Below are 14805 nucleotides of genomic sequence, written 5' to 3' on the forward strand. Positions count from 1 at the left end.
TCCCCTTCCCCTCCCCTCCAGATTGCTACCTGCATCCCACATGACAGTTGGATTCCAGCCCGAGATTCTGGAGTTGGCGGACATGTGTGCATGAGGTGTGTTTGCTTGTGTGTATGAATGGTGTTTGTCTCTCTTTAACTGATAAAGGCTGTGGCTGAAAGCTTTATGCAAGTGTCCTTCAATTACGATTGTCTGCAACTTAACATGCCTTCTTTGCTGCAAGTAGCAATCTGTCTTTTTCCTACATTGCTAAAAGAAATTATTCAGATAATTAAGGGAGACAAAAATTTAAATATGGTTGGGGACTTAAATTTGATTGTAGGAAAAGGAAAAGAAGGAAAAATAGTAGGTGAACATGGACTGAGGGAAAGGAATGAAAGAGAAAGCTGCCTGATTGAGTTTTCCAGTGGCAGAGGCCTTGAGACACTGAAAGGTATCAGACTGATTATGTAATGGAAATGCAGAGATTTTGGAACCATATTTTAGACTTTTCCAGGAGCAGATATTGACTCTGACCACAATGTATTGGTTATGAACTGTAGATTAAAGCTGAAGAAGTAGTCAAAAGGTAGGAAGTTAAGGAGGTGGGGCCTGGATAAATGGAAAGAACCAGAGGTTGTTGAGAGTTTCAGAGGAAACACCAGGCAATGACTGACAACAACAGGGGAAAGGTATAAAGTAGAAGATGAATGGGTACTTTTGAGAAATGACATAGTGAAGGCAGCAGAGGATCAAATAAGTAAAAAGACAAGGCCTAGTAGAAATCCTTGGATAAAGCACTCCATCTTCAGGCCACAAGTGGCCCATCGGGACCGTCTGACCACCATGTCATCCTCAGTTGAGGATGCGGATAGGAGGGGCGTGTGGTCAGCACACCACTCTCCCGGTTGTTATGATGGTAGAAATCCTTGGATAACACAGGAGATATTGAATTTAACTGATGAAAGGAGGAAATACAAAAATGCAGAAAATAAAGCAGGCAACAGGGAATACAAATGTCTGAAATATAAAATTGACAAGAAGTGCAAAATGGTTAAGCAGGAGGACTAGAGGTCAAATGTGAGGATTCAGAAGCATATTCCACTAGGGGAAAGACAGATTCCATGTGTAGTAAAATAAAAGCACCTTTGGAGAAAAGAGAAGCAGCTCTATGAGCCTCAAGAGCTCAAATGGAAAATAAGTCCTATGCAAAAAGGGAAAGGTGGAAGGAGTATACAGAGGGTCTAACCAAGAAAGATGTACTTCATGTCAACATTATAGAAATGGAAGAAGGTGAAGATGAGATGGTAGATACAATACTCCAAGAAGAATTTGACAGAGCACTGAAAGACCTACACTGAAAGAAGGCCCCAGGAGTAGAAGATATTCTGTCAGAACTACTGATAGCCTTGGGGCAGCCAGCCATGACAAAACTCTTCCATCTAGTGTGCATGACGTATGAGACAGGTGAAGTACCCTCAGACTTCAAGAGGAATATAATAATTCCAATTCCAAAGAAATCAGGTGCTAACAGGTATGAATATTACTGACCTAACAGTTTAATATGTCATGGTTGCAAAATACTTTCATGAATTCTTTACAGAAGACTGGAAAATCTTCTAGTTCCTGACCTCAGGGAAGATCAGTCTGGAGTCCACAGAAATGTCAGAACATAAGAGGCAATACTGACCCTATGACTTCTGACTTCTTTTACAAGATAGGTTAAGGAAAGGCAAACCTGCATTACATCATTTGTAGATTAAAGAAAACTTTTGACAATGTTGACTGGAATACTTTATTTGAAATTCTGGAAATAGTAGGGATAAAACACAGGGATCAAAAGGCTATTTATAGCTTGAACAGAAATCAAACAATGGAAAATCCATGATGGAATGTAACAATATTATGGAAAGAAACTTGCCACTCACCATATAGCAGAGATGCTGAGTCGCAGATAGGCACAACAAAAATACTGTCACAAATAAGCTTTTGGCCAGCAAGACCTTCATCAAAAACACACACATAAATTTTACTTGACATGACTACAGTATCTGGCAACTGAAGCCACACTGCGAACAGCAGCACCAGTGCATGATGGGAGTGGCAACTGGGTGGGGGTAAGGAGGAGGCTGGGGTAGGGAGGGGGAGATACGTATGGTAGGGGTGGGGGACAGTGAAGTGCTGTTGGAAAGCACACAGGGACGAGGTGGAGAGATGGTAGGGCAGCTGTGTGCAGTCGAGAGGTTAGATAGAGGGCAGGGGTGAGGGGGAGTTAGTGGAAAAGCAGACAAGTAAAAAGAGTTGGTGCGATGGTGGAATGAGGGCTGTGTATTGCTGGAATGGGAACAGGGAAGGGGCTGAATGGGTGAGGACAATGACTAACAAAGGTTGAGACCAGGAGGGTTACGAGAATGTAGGATATATTGCAGGGAAAGTTCCCACCTGCACAATACAGTAAAGCTGGTTTTGGTGGGAAGGATCCATATGGCACAGGCTGTGAAGCAGACACTGACATGGAGAATGTCATGTTGGGCAGCGTGCGTGCTCTGCAACAAGGTGGTCAACTTGTTTCTTGGTCACAGTTTGTCATTGGCTTGGTTGGTTGGTTGTGGGATTGAAGGGACCAGACTGCTATGGTCATCGGTCCCTTGTCGGTGGCCTTCAAGTGGACAGACAGCTTGTTGGTTGTCATGCCCACATAAGATGCAGCACAGTGGTTGCAGCTTAGCTTGTACATCACATGACTGGATTCACAGGTAGCCCTGCCTTTAATGGGATAGGTGACGTTTGTGACTGGACTGGAGTAGGTGGTGGTAGGAGGATGTATGGACAGGTCTTGCATCTAGGTCTGTTACAGGGGCATGAGCCATGAGGTAGAGGGTTGGGAGCAGGGGTTGCATAGGAATGGACAAGTATATTGTGTTGGTTCAGTGAATGGCAGAATAACACTGTGGGAGGGGTGAGAAGAAAGTGGGCAAGACATTTCTCATTTCAGGGCATGATGAGAGGTTTTGACAACCCTGGCAGAGAATGTATGAGTAATTCGGTTGCTCCAGTCATGGATGGTACTGAGTTGCAAGGGGAATGCTCCTCTGTGGCCAGACAGTGATACTTTGGGAGGTGGTGGGAGACTGGAAAGATAAGGCACGGGAGATTTGTTTTTGTACAAGGTTGGGAGGATAATTATGGTCTGCTCCAGCTCCAGAGAGACCCTCAGTATATTTAAAGAGGGACCGCTCATCACTGCAGATGCAATGACCACAGGTGGCTAGGCTGTAAGGAAGGGACTTCTTGGTATGGAACAGGTGGCAGCTGCCGAAGTGGAGGTATTGCTGATGGTTAGTAGGTACTGATGGTGCCAAGCAAGATCGTAAGAGATGGAAAAGAGCCACCGTGGTTCAACAACCGAGTTAGGAAACTGCTGCGGAAGCAAAGGGAACTTCACAGCAAACATAAACATAGCCAAAGCCTCGCAGAGAAACAAAAATTACACGAAGCGAAATGTAGTGTGAAGAGAGCTATGCGAGAGGCGTTCAATGAATTCGAAAGTAAAGTTCTATGTACTGACTTGGCAGAAAATCCTAAGAAATTTTGGTCTTATGTCAAAGCGGTAGGTGGATCAAAACAAAATGTCCAGACACTCTGTGACCAAAATGGTACTGAAACAGAGGATGACAGACTAAAGGCCGAAATACTAAATGTCTTTTTCCAAAGTTGTTTCACAGAGGAAGATTGCACTGTAGTTCCTTCTCTAGACTGTCGCACAGATGACAAAATGGTAGATATCGAAATAGACGACAGAGGGATAGAGAAACAACTAAAATCGCTCAAAAGAGGAAAGGCCTCTGGACCTGATGGGATACCAGTTCAATTTTACACAGAGTACGCGAAGGAACTTGCCCCCCTTCTTGCAGCGGTGTACCGTAGGTCTCTAGAAGAGCGTAGCGTTCCAAAGGATTGGAAAAGGGCACAGGTCATCCCCGTTTTCAAGAAGGGACGTCGAACACATGTGCAGAACTATAGACCTATATCTCTAACGTCGATCAGTTGTAGAATTTTGGAACACGTATTGTGTTCGAGCATAATGACTTTTCTGGAGACTAGAAATCTACTCTGTAGGAATCAGCATGGATTTCGAAAAAGACGGTCATGTGAAACCCAGCTCGCGCTATTCGTCCACGAGACTCAGAGGGCCATAGACACGGGTTCACAGGTAGATGCCGTGTTTCTTGACTTCCGCAAGGCGTTCGATACAGTTCCCCACAGTCGTTTATTGAACAAAGTAAGAGCATATGGACTATCAGACCAATTGTGTGATTGGATTGAGGAGTTCCTAGATAACAGGACGCAGCATGTTATTCTCAATGGAGAGAAGTATTCCGAAGTAAGAGTAATTTCAGGTGTGCCGCAGGGGAGTGTCATAGGACCGTTGCTATTCACAATATACATAAATGACCTGGTGGATGACATCAGAAGTTCACTGAGGCTTTTTGCAGATGATGCTGTGGTGTATCGAGAGGTTGTAACAATGGAAAATTGTACTGAAATGCAGGAGGATCTGCAGCGAATTGACGCATGGTGCAGGCAATGGCAACTGAATCTCAATGTAGACAAGTGTAATGTGCTGCGAATACACAGAAAGATAGATCCTTTATCATTTAGCTACAAAATAGCAGGTCAGCAACTGGAAGCAGTTAATACCATAAATTATCTGGGAGTACGCATTAGGAGTGATTTAAAATGGAATGATCATATAATGTTGATTGTCGGTAAAGCAGATGCCAGACTGAGATTCATTGGAAGAATCCTAAGGAAATGCAATCCGAAAACAAAGGAAGTAGGTTACAGTACGCTTGTTCGCCCACTGCTTGAATACTGCTCAGCAGTGTGGGATCCGTACCAGATAGGGTTGATACAAGACATAGAGAAGATCCAACGGAGAGCAGCGCGCTTCGTTACAGAATCATTTAGTAATCGCGAAAGCGTTACGGAGATGTTAGATAAACTCCAGTGGAAGACTCTGCAGGAGAGACGCTCAGTAGCTCGGTACGGGCTTTTGTCAAAGTTTCGAGAACATACCTTCACCGAAGAGTCAAGCAGTATATTGCTCCCTCCTACGTATATCTCGCGAAGAGACCATGAGGATAAAATCAGAGAGATTAGAGCCCACACAGAGGCATACCGACAATCCTTCTTTCCATGAACAATACGAGACTGGAATAGAAGGGAGAACCGATAGATGTACTGAAGGTACCCTCCGCCACACACCGTCAGGTGGCTTGCGGAGTATGGATGTAGATGTAGATGTAGATGTAGATTGGGGTTAACATCTAGGAAGGTGGCTTTTTGGGTTCAGTAGGACTAGGTGAAGCAATTGGGGGAGAAGCTGTTGAGGTTCTGCAGGAATGGGGATAATGTATCCTCATCCTTGATCCAGATCGCAAAGATGTCATCAGTGAATCTGAACTAGGTGAGGGGATTAGGATTCTGGGTGTTTAGGAAGGATTCCTCTAGATGGCCCATGAATAGGTTGGAATAGCATAGTGCCATGTGGGTACCCATCGCTGTACCCCTGATTTATTTGTAGGTAATGCTTTTGATGGAGAAGTAATTGTGGATGTGGATATAGTTGGTCACGTTGACTAGGAAGGAGGTTTTTGGATTGGAATCCATCAGTCATTGGGAAAGGTAGTGTTCAGCTATGGTAAGGTCATGGGCATTACAATGTTAGTTTAAAGGGAGATGGCATCAATAGTGATGAGCAGGGCACAGTGTGGTAAAGGGACAGGAACTGTGGAGAATCGGTGCAGGAAATGGTTGGTACCTTTTATATAGGAGGTTAGGTTCTGGGTAATTGGTTGAAGGTGTTGGTCTACAAGAGCAGAGATTATCTCAGTGGTGGCATAGTGACTGGCCACAATGTGGAGTCTTGGATGGTTGGGTTTCTGGACTCTTGGAAGCATGAAAAGGTAGGAGTGTGAGGAGTGATAGGGGTGAGCAGAGAGATAGATTATGGGGAGAGGTTCTGGGATGGGCTTAAGGATTTGAGCGACTGTAGATCCTGCTGGATTTATGGAATGGGGTCATAGGGGTGAGGTTTGTAGGGGATGTATCTGACAGCTGGCTGAGTCCTTCTGGCAGATAATCTTTGTGGTTCAAAACAACTGTGGCGGAGCTTTTGTCCACAGGTGGGATTATACAGTCAGGATTAGTTTTTACATGATGGACTGCAGTTCTTTCTGCAGATGTAAGGCTAGTCTGCATGTTGAGGGATTTGGGGAATAATGGTGAGGTAAGGTTTTGAGGCTAAGAATTCTGGAAAGTTAACAAGGGGTGATTTTTGGGGGGGGGGGGGGGGATCACTGTTGGAAGGAGGAGTGAACTAAGTCTGGCAGGGTTCAACATTTGTCTTTGGTTGAGCCTGACTGGTAGTGCTTGTGGTGAAAAAGTGTTTCCACCTTAGAAACCAGGAGAAGGAGATATCTTTAACAAGTCCTGCATAATTGAATTTGGGAATGAGACAAAAAGTGAGGCCTTTGGAAAGGACTGATATTGCTGTGGGCTAAGGCTTCTGGAAAAAAAGGTTACTGACTGTGTTTCAGGTCTGTTTATGTTCTGGATTCAGTATTGTGGTTGGACTTTTGGAGGGTGTAGTAAATGTAGCAGATCTGCCAGACAGGGTTTGTCAGCTATGAGGGGACACGGGAGAGGTTGAAGGTTTGGAATTTGTGGTAGAGGTGGTGGATGGAGGTATCCCAATATGGGAGTAGAAAGAAAACAGGGTGGAGAGAGACTGTGGTCATTTGTGTGCAAGTTGCGTGTGTGTGTGTGTGTGTGTGTGTGTGTGTGTGTGTGTGTGTCTATGTTTTCGACAAAGGTTTTGTTTGGCCAGAAGCTCACTTTCCAACAATCTTTTTGTTGTGTCTATCTGCAACTCAGCATCTCCAATATATGGTGAGTAGCAACTGTACTTTTCATAATATTGTTATGTTTCATCCTCAATTTTCTACATGAATCATGTGCCAAACATATTCCAGGACCTCATCAACAAGATAGGAGTATGAGCCGTGAGGAAATTCTTTAGTTTAGACTTGAAAGTGCATTGATTACTGTTAAAATATTTGTAATTCTTTTGGCAGCCTACTGAAAATGGACGCCACAGAATACTGGTTGCCTTGCTGCACGTGGATCAAAAGGAACAACCCAAATGCAGATTGGATTTCTGCCTAGTATTAACTGAGCAAAAGCTGCTTATTTGTTAATAGCAAATGACATTAAAGAAAATATGTATTTTGAGACCAATATCACCATGTCCAGACTCCTGAACAGGTGTCAAGAAGAGGTTCACAATCTTACACTACACAGTGCTTGAGCTGCCCATTCAGAGCCAAAAAAGTTACCCCAGAATATAATGCCATATATCATATCCAAATGAAAATAAGTGAAGTAAACTAATTTTGTGTTGGACTGTCACTTATTGCAGGTGCTGTTCTAATGGTAAATATAGCAGCATTAAATTTTTGAACAAGACTTCATGACAGCTTACCAACTATCAAACATTACAGATTTGGTCTGCTCAGACTCCTCAGTCACGTACCCATCCTTCATAATCAGCATTTCAGTTTTAGTTGAATTATGTATTAAAAAATATAAAAACTGTGTCTTAGTGTGATTTTATTTTCTACAAGCCATGAACTTATATCTTGAACTGCACTATTTGAGTCCTGAGGCACCTACACTTAACCATCCCCCCCCCCCCCCCCCCCAATCAGACTCTATGTCATACAGCATTTTTGAATAACTTTATCAAACATTGATAGCAACTAATACCATTATGGAGAAATGTACTGAGGAGTGACTGAAAGAATTCTGAGCTTTTTAAAGCAGCCTGTGAAAGATTGGTAGCTGCCTACTTTATACAATTTTCTTACTTATTTTTTGTATTCTGCATTGCATAGAAGATAATTCCTTAAGACAGCAGGAAATGAGAATATGCAAAACAAGCTAGCTCATGTGTCTTCAAAATAACACAATGCAAGACACTTCTAACAAGGAAAGTACCTAAGCATGAGGAGCCAAAAACTGAATAACAATAGTTTTTAATTTTGGAGATATATCTTTTCTACCACACTTTGAAGGTTGTTTATCTGAAAATGGGTATAATTAATGTTTGATGTCTAAAGAATAAAAAACCATGCTGAGGAATAGTTCACTGTAACAGACAATTATGACCAGCAGATTCATAATAGATATAAATGAGGTATTATGTGGCTAAAAGCTAAAGATTTCCAGAATGAATTTTCACACTGCAGAGGAATGTGCACTGATATGAAACTTCCTGGCAGATTAAAAACTGTGCGTCAGACCAGGACTCAAATCCAGGATTTTTTGCTTTTCATGGGAAAGTGCTCTACCAACTGAGCTGCCCAAGCGTGACTCATGATCCATCCTCACAGTTTTACTTCTGCCAATACCCCATCTCCTGTCTTCCACATTTCACAGAAGTCTTTTAGCATAGATTGTGGTACTAGCAACCCCGAAAGAAAGGAACAGTGGAGACATGCTTTAGCCACAGTGTGGAGGAGCATTCCCAGAACGTATTTCACTCTGAAGCAGAGTGTACACTGATTTGAGACTACATGGGGTGAAACTTCCAGGACAACTAGTCCTGAAAGTTATGCTGATGAACTTCTTTGAAGTTTAAAACTAGGAGATGAGGTACTAGTGGAAGTAAAGCTATGAGAATGGGTTGTGAGTCTTCCTTGGGTAGCGTACTTGGTAGATCCCTTTCTCATGAAAAGCAAAGGTCATGGGTTTGAGTCCCAATCTGACACACAGTTTTGAACCACCAGGAAGTTTCAGCTAAAGATATGCTTGAAAAAATATATGTTAATACAAGCATTACATACAGAATCATATTTTTCCAAAATATGAAGGTTGTCATACTTCTTCTCTCATTCATTATGATTAAAACACAGAAGAATGGCACATTTGACATGGGCAACATGTACATATGCTACACCATTTTCAGTGTTTGTGCATTGCTGTAGTCTGATATCAAAACCCACAGTGATCAAATTATCAAATAATGCAAGAGGAATATCAACTTTGTAAGCATGTCTTTGCCACGTATATTTTAACATAGCTCTGTATCTTGATGCACTTATTAGAGACATAATTGTTTTTATAAGCTTTTCTGCAATCCTCCTTTTGTTCACTCTTAGAGATTTCTTTACCTGTGCTTCAATTTCTGATGGACATGTTACACTTGATATACATGTTCATAGCATATATGCTTCTAAATAAGTAAAATATGACTTATGTATATCTGCTAGCATTTTGAGTGTACCCCAATTAGTAAGGAACTGCATTGTTCCTTAAAGTTATGACATGACGTTCGGCATTCACAGCTCAATAAAGTATTCAAACAATAGTGTTGATCTGATCATACAGGTTGAAATGGCAGATCATACAGCCATGTCATGATAATTTGAAGGTCTTAATTTAATTTTTAGTGTTGATGCCTTTGAAGCAAAAGGACCTAGGTTCAATTCCCAGTACTTCCTCAAATTTTCCCTGAAGTAGTCAGGTCTCATAAAGGGGCCACTCAGCCACCTTGTGAGGCCAGATGAAGAGCTGCTTCAATAAAGAACCAGCATCAGCATCATCAGGATTCATCTACTGGCAATAATGGCTGGAAGGTTTGCTGACATGCTCATCATGTGTCCCATGGTCATAGACTGCTCCTCATATTGCCCTATAGGCTGCAGTCAGTCAGTCAGTTGGAACAGGTCCAAGGCCTAATCTGTGAGCAGAATTTACTTAAAGTCTTCTTACTCTGACTATTTCTACTATCATATTTCATACTACAAATAGAGAGAGGAGAAGAAGAAATAACAAGTATTACACAAAGTGATGCAATGGCTGTTCTGGTTTCTGCAACAATAAATGATTCTTACCTTAATGAGAAAGTAGACCTACTGTAACTGTAACAAAGCTGTACCTTGGTCTAGGCGAGAAATAGTTGTGTACTGGGCTGCAATATCCTCACGAGCAGCAATAGAATCCTGTACAAAATATGGAACTGTAACTTGATCTGGTTGATAATATATTGGTGACCAGTCAGGAATTGTACCCATGCCAGGTTCAGAACTTCCAAACTTTTCACAAAACGCACCATATTGTGGTGTACTATGACCACAACGATGAGGATCATGGAAAGCCACATACAAAAAGAATGGCCTGCAAGGAAAAATTTGACAAATTTTAATGTGGTATTAAAATTATTAACAAAAAGTCCTGCATGGAAACCAAACAATGAAAGGAGTGCAGTTAACTATTCACTGTATAGATGAGATTTTGAGAGGGTGACAGGTGCAAAAACAAGGATATCGCTGCTGAGCTTTCAGACACTGTACTCCTTTAGAATTAACAAACAAGCAAAAGCATGCGCGCGTGCACACACACACACACACACACACACACACACACACACTCTCTCTCTCTCTCTCTCTCTCTCTCTCTCTCTCTCTCTACAAAAACAAGGATATCACTGCTGAGCTTTCAGACACTGTACTCCTTTAGAACTAACAAACAAGCACAAGCGCACAGCCCCCCCCCCCCCCCCCCCCCCCACACACACACACACTCACTCTACAATGTCCTAGCCACCTAAACTGTGCTAGTGCTGCAAAGGAGCAAGAAACAGGGGGGAGGAAAGGATGAGGTGCACAGAGGAGAGGCTGGGGGGGGGGGGGGGAGGGGCAGCAAGGGAATGGGACAGAAATGTGCCACCAGTGAGCCTATTATTGGCATAGGCATGGAAAGTTTGCACATGACTATAACAAAGTGGTGGACAGGGTGGAGGGAGGGAAGGGGAGGGGGAGGTAGGGAGTTACGACATAGGAAGAGAGAAACCACAGAAATTACACTGTGACTGTAGAATAATGAAGTGGCAGGCATGAGCCAGGTGTGGAGGTGGATTTAAGACTGGAGCTTGCACAGATTGAAGGCAGGAGGACTGAAGGACCAAAGGATATATTACCCTCTATGTGATACTAAGAAGCTGTCTGGGGATGGCAGGGGGTGGGGGGATACAGATAGCAAAAGTTGTGATGCAGACACTGGAGTTGAGCAAGTATGCTCAGAGGTATGTTCTACCACTAGATGTTTAACATAACTCGTGGCCACAATTTGACTGTGACCATTTATTTTGATGGACATTTGGTTTATGGTCACACCCACATAAAAGGATGTGCATAAGTACCAGCAGAGTTGGTCAATCAGATGACTCTCCAATTGGGTAGGGTACAACTCTGTAGATGCTGGAACACAATGTGCTGGGTGACTGAGTGAGTGCATAGGACAGATCTAACACCTGGGTCTTCCACAGAAATATGATCCAAACAGCAACAGTATTTTGTAGGATGGGACAATGGTGGAATACATATTTGGGAGTGGTGGAAAGGTTTTTGGAAATGATGGAAGGTAGTTGCAGGATGTGCTAAAGTTGCTTAAGTTGATCCAGTTCAGGATGACATTTGGTAATATGGGAAAAGGGGGGAGGGAGGACTTTGTATCTGCTTCATGAGAGTGTTTGGATAATTAGAGGCATGTGTGGATATCTACATCTAGATACATAGTCTCCAGACCTCTGAGAAATGCATTAATTAAAAAAGCAAAGATTAAGGCACAAACTATTTGAAACACTATTAAAAATCAAACAAACAAACATAGTGAACAAAATGAAATTGAGTTCCCAGAAAATAGTTCTGCCAGCTATTGTGCATCTTTCAAATCGTTGCCCACCAATATCAGTGACTTCTTCACAGAAGCAGCAAACATTGCCCTGACTAATAAGCAACCAGATATAAATTCAGTACACTTGCTTGTGTGGATGCTGCATGCACCACCAACAGATATTAATTTAAAAAATATGACCTCTAACAAGATTACAGAATTATCAGGTCACCAAAAGCACTAATTTCATTGCTATGACAGTGTATCTAGTAGAACATTGAAATCTTGTATTAACTTAAAGCTATCAGTTAATGACTCAGGACATATTTCCTGACACAGTTAAATATGTTGTAGTAACAGCCATTTACAAAACTGCAGATAAGCAAACCACCACTAATTGCAGACCTACAGCACTTCTTACACTTTTTTTGAAAGTTTTCCAGAAACTGTTCTATGATAAAACATTGACACATTTAACAAGCAGAACTTGTTAACTGCCTCCCAGTTTGGCTTCCATACAGAACTCTCCACAGAGAAAGCAATACAAAACTTCACAAATGAAATGCTAGCACAGCTAAAAAAATAAATAAATAAATAAATAAATAATGCCTATTGATATCTCCTGTGACTTTACCAAAGCCTTTCATGGCATGGATCACAAAGTTTTGCATCGAAAAGTACAGTATTATGGCAGCAATGGCATTCAACTTGCATGGATAAAATCTTATCTTCATAACACAAAACAGACAGACTCACTAATAAGGTGTGTCTCAGGCATGAAACTAGCTTTGTAATAGAACATACCATGTGGGATCCCACAAGGACTGGTACTGGGCCCACTTTTGTTCTTAAGTCATGTAAATTATCTTCTGATTACTTTAAATGGCAGCTCAAAAACTGTAATGTTTGCTGATGACACAAGTGTAATACAGAAGCCAAACTCAACCTTAGCAAACAACTTAGAAGACAGCTCTATAGGTCTACAAGTGGTTCACAGGTAACAGTTTAAGTCTTAATCCCACAAAGACTCACATTATGTGATTTCAAACAAGCAAAATAGATCTACTATCAGCAGAAGTAGACATTAATGGCCTTATACTAAATGAAACATGCTACATAAAATTCCTTGAGTTCAGCAGGATAACAAATTAAGATGGAGTCACCACACAGCTAAAGCAATGAAAAAGTTCAGTTCAGCATGTTATGCCCTCAAAAGCCTCTCTCACTGGGTTGATTTCAAGGTAAGAGTGCTAGTTTATTTTGCATAATTTCATTCTTTCTTGTCTTACAGAACTATCTTTTGGGCAGCACACCTTAAGAAACTAAAGTGTTTATTCAACAGAAACAAGCAGTGCATACATTGTACAAACTAGATAATCACTTGTATTGCAGAAGCATCTTTAAGGATCTTGAGATCTTAAATTCATTTCTAAATACATTTCCTAATTAATATTTTCAGTTGCTGACAATTAAAAGCAATTTCAGCTGAACTGTTGTTTACACAGTCACAGTGCATTTGGCATCAAATGCAAAACAGTGGAAATAGGAGTAGCACAAGGTAGTATTTTAGGTCTTGTATTATTTCTTTTCTATATAAATGATATACACACTCCAGAGAGTACCATCCTAATGGAAACATGTGCATATTAGAATAATTCCAAACCCTGGAAAACTCCTAACTCATACAGATCTATCACATTACTTCCAATAACTGGCAAAACTTTTGAAGCAATAATTAACAACAGACTACAACAGTTTGCAGAAGACAACAGCATTTCCCCATTGAACAAGTTGGTTTCAGCAACAGTCACAATACTGCTGGTCCTTTATTAAAACTAACTAACAAAGTAGCAGAAGCCAGCAACTTAACAGATATGACTGCTGCTCTCTTACAAACATAGAACACATCTTTGATAATGTGGGGCATGCAGGATTTCTTCACAGAATGCTAAAATGCAACTTCCCACCTGAAAGAGTAAATTAATAGCTAATCCCAGAAGAAATAGAAAAATACAAGTATGAGTTGGGGATCAAAAAACATGTTACTTCACATCCAAAGCAAGAGTCCCTCAGGGTGCTGTTATCTCCCCACTGTTATATACGGTATATACAGCTGACATACCAAGACCCAAGTGGTGGAATGAAAACATAGCTCTGTACGTCGATGACACCAGTCATTGGTGTCCTGCACCCACTTGCAATGGAATCAATGAACAAGCTAACAGCTATAACAACAAACTTGAAACCCAGCTAAGTAAATGGAAATTCTGAACTAATTCAACCAAAAGTCAGCTTATCCTATTCAGACATAGTAATCTTACTAATCACCAACAACAGGAGGCCCACAAGCTCAACATTTGACTTTTGGGACAAGAAATTACTCCACAACCAAATGTCAAATATCTTGGAATCTATCTAGATGAACTCTTAAACTGATAGAAAACCATGACTAAAAAGATTAAACAAACTGAAAGTTGACTTAATTTAGTATGCGTCAAGAAATACCAAACATGTGGAGTGGAGCAACCTGATGCCCATCTTACATACAAAATATTTGTCTGACCCATTCTTGAATATAGACCTCAAACAAGGAACATGTCATCTAATCAAATAAAAGAAATGTATCTGCTGACTGTAGGATGTTTTGAATAGCTGGAGATCTACACTACAATTTTCTGACTAACTCCCTTCATGAAATACTTAAAACCAAGAACATGCTAGACAGAATAAAAGAACAAATCACCAGATTTGAGCTCAACAGACTACATAAAAATGGACTTACAAAATCACTCTTGCAGCAGAATCCTAGAATGTTTAATTTTCTGAAATTCAAATACACATTTCCTCCCTACATTATTCTCGAAGCAGTATCAATTTCACTCCTACAGAATCCTCTGAAAAACGAAGAAATCAATGACACTGTCAACAGACCAAGAATACCTACAAGGATTTGAGATGGTGTGCATCCTGATATAGAAAGAACAACTCATTGTGAAAAATTACTTAAATGAACTCCTATAGAAAAATACAATATTTTCTACATCGACAGAATTAGATGGAAATTTTCTACATTAACAAAATTCCAAG

At 41.1% G+C, this 14805-nt stretch overlaps 1 protein-coding gene across 1 annotated transcript in view; it reads right to left on the reverse strand.

Annotated features, from left to right (window-relative positions):
- The window catches only part of LOC126161997 (N-sulphoglucosamine sulphohydrolase), a 119524-nt gene that overhangs the window by 62674 nt on the left and 42045 nt on the right, over positions 1-14805 (reverse strand). The window contains exon 5 of the mRNA XM_049918200.1: positions 9983-10221. Within this exon, the coding sequence (XP_049774157.1) occupies positions 9983-10221 (239 nt within the window). The remainder of the gene's footprint in view (positions 1-9982; positions 10222-14805) is intronic.

This window comes from Schistocerca cancellata, chromosome 2 (genome assembly GCF_023864275.1).
Source record: "Schistocerca cancellata isolate TAMUIC-IGC-003103 chromosome 2, iqSchCanc2.1, whole genome shotgun sequence".
Lineage (NCBI taxonomy): Eukaryota > Metazoa > Arthropoda > Insecta > Orthoptera > Acrididae > Schistocerca > Schistocerca cancellata.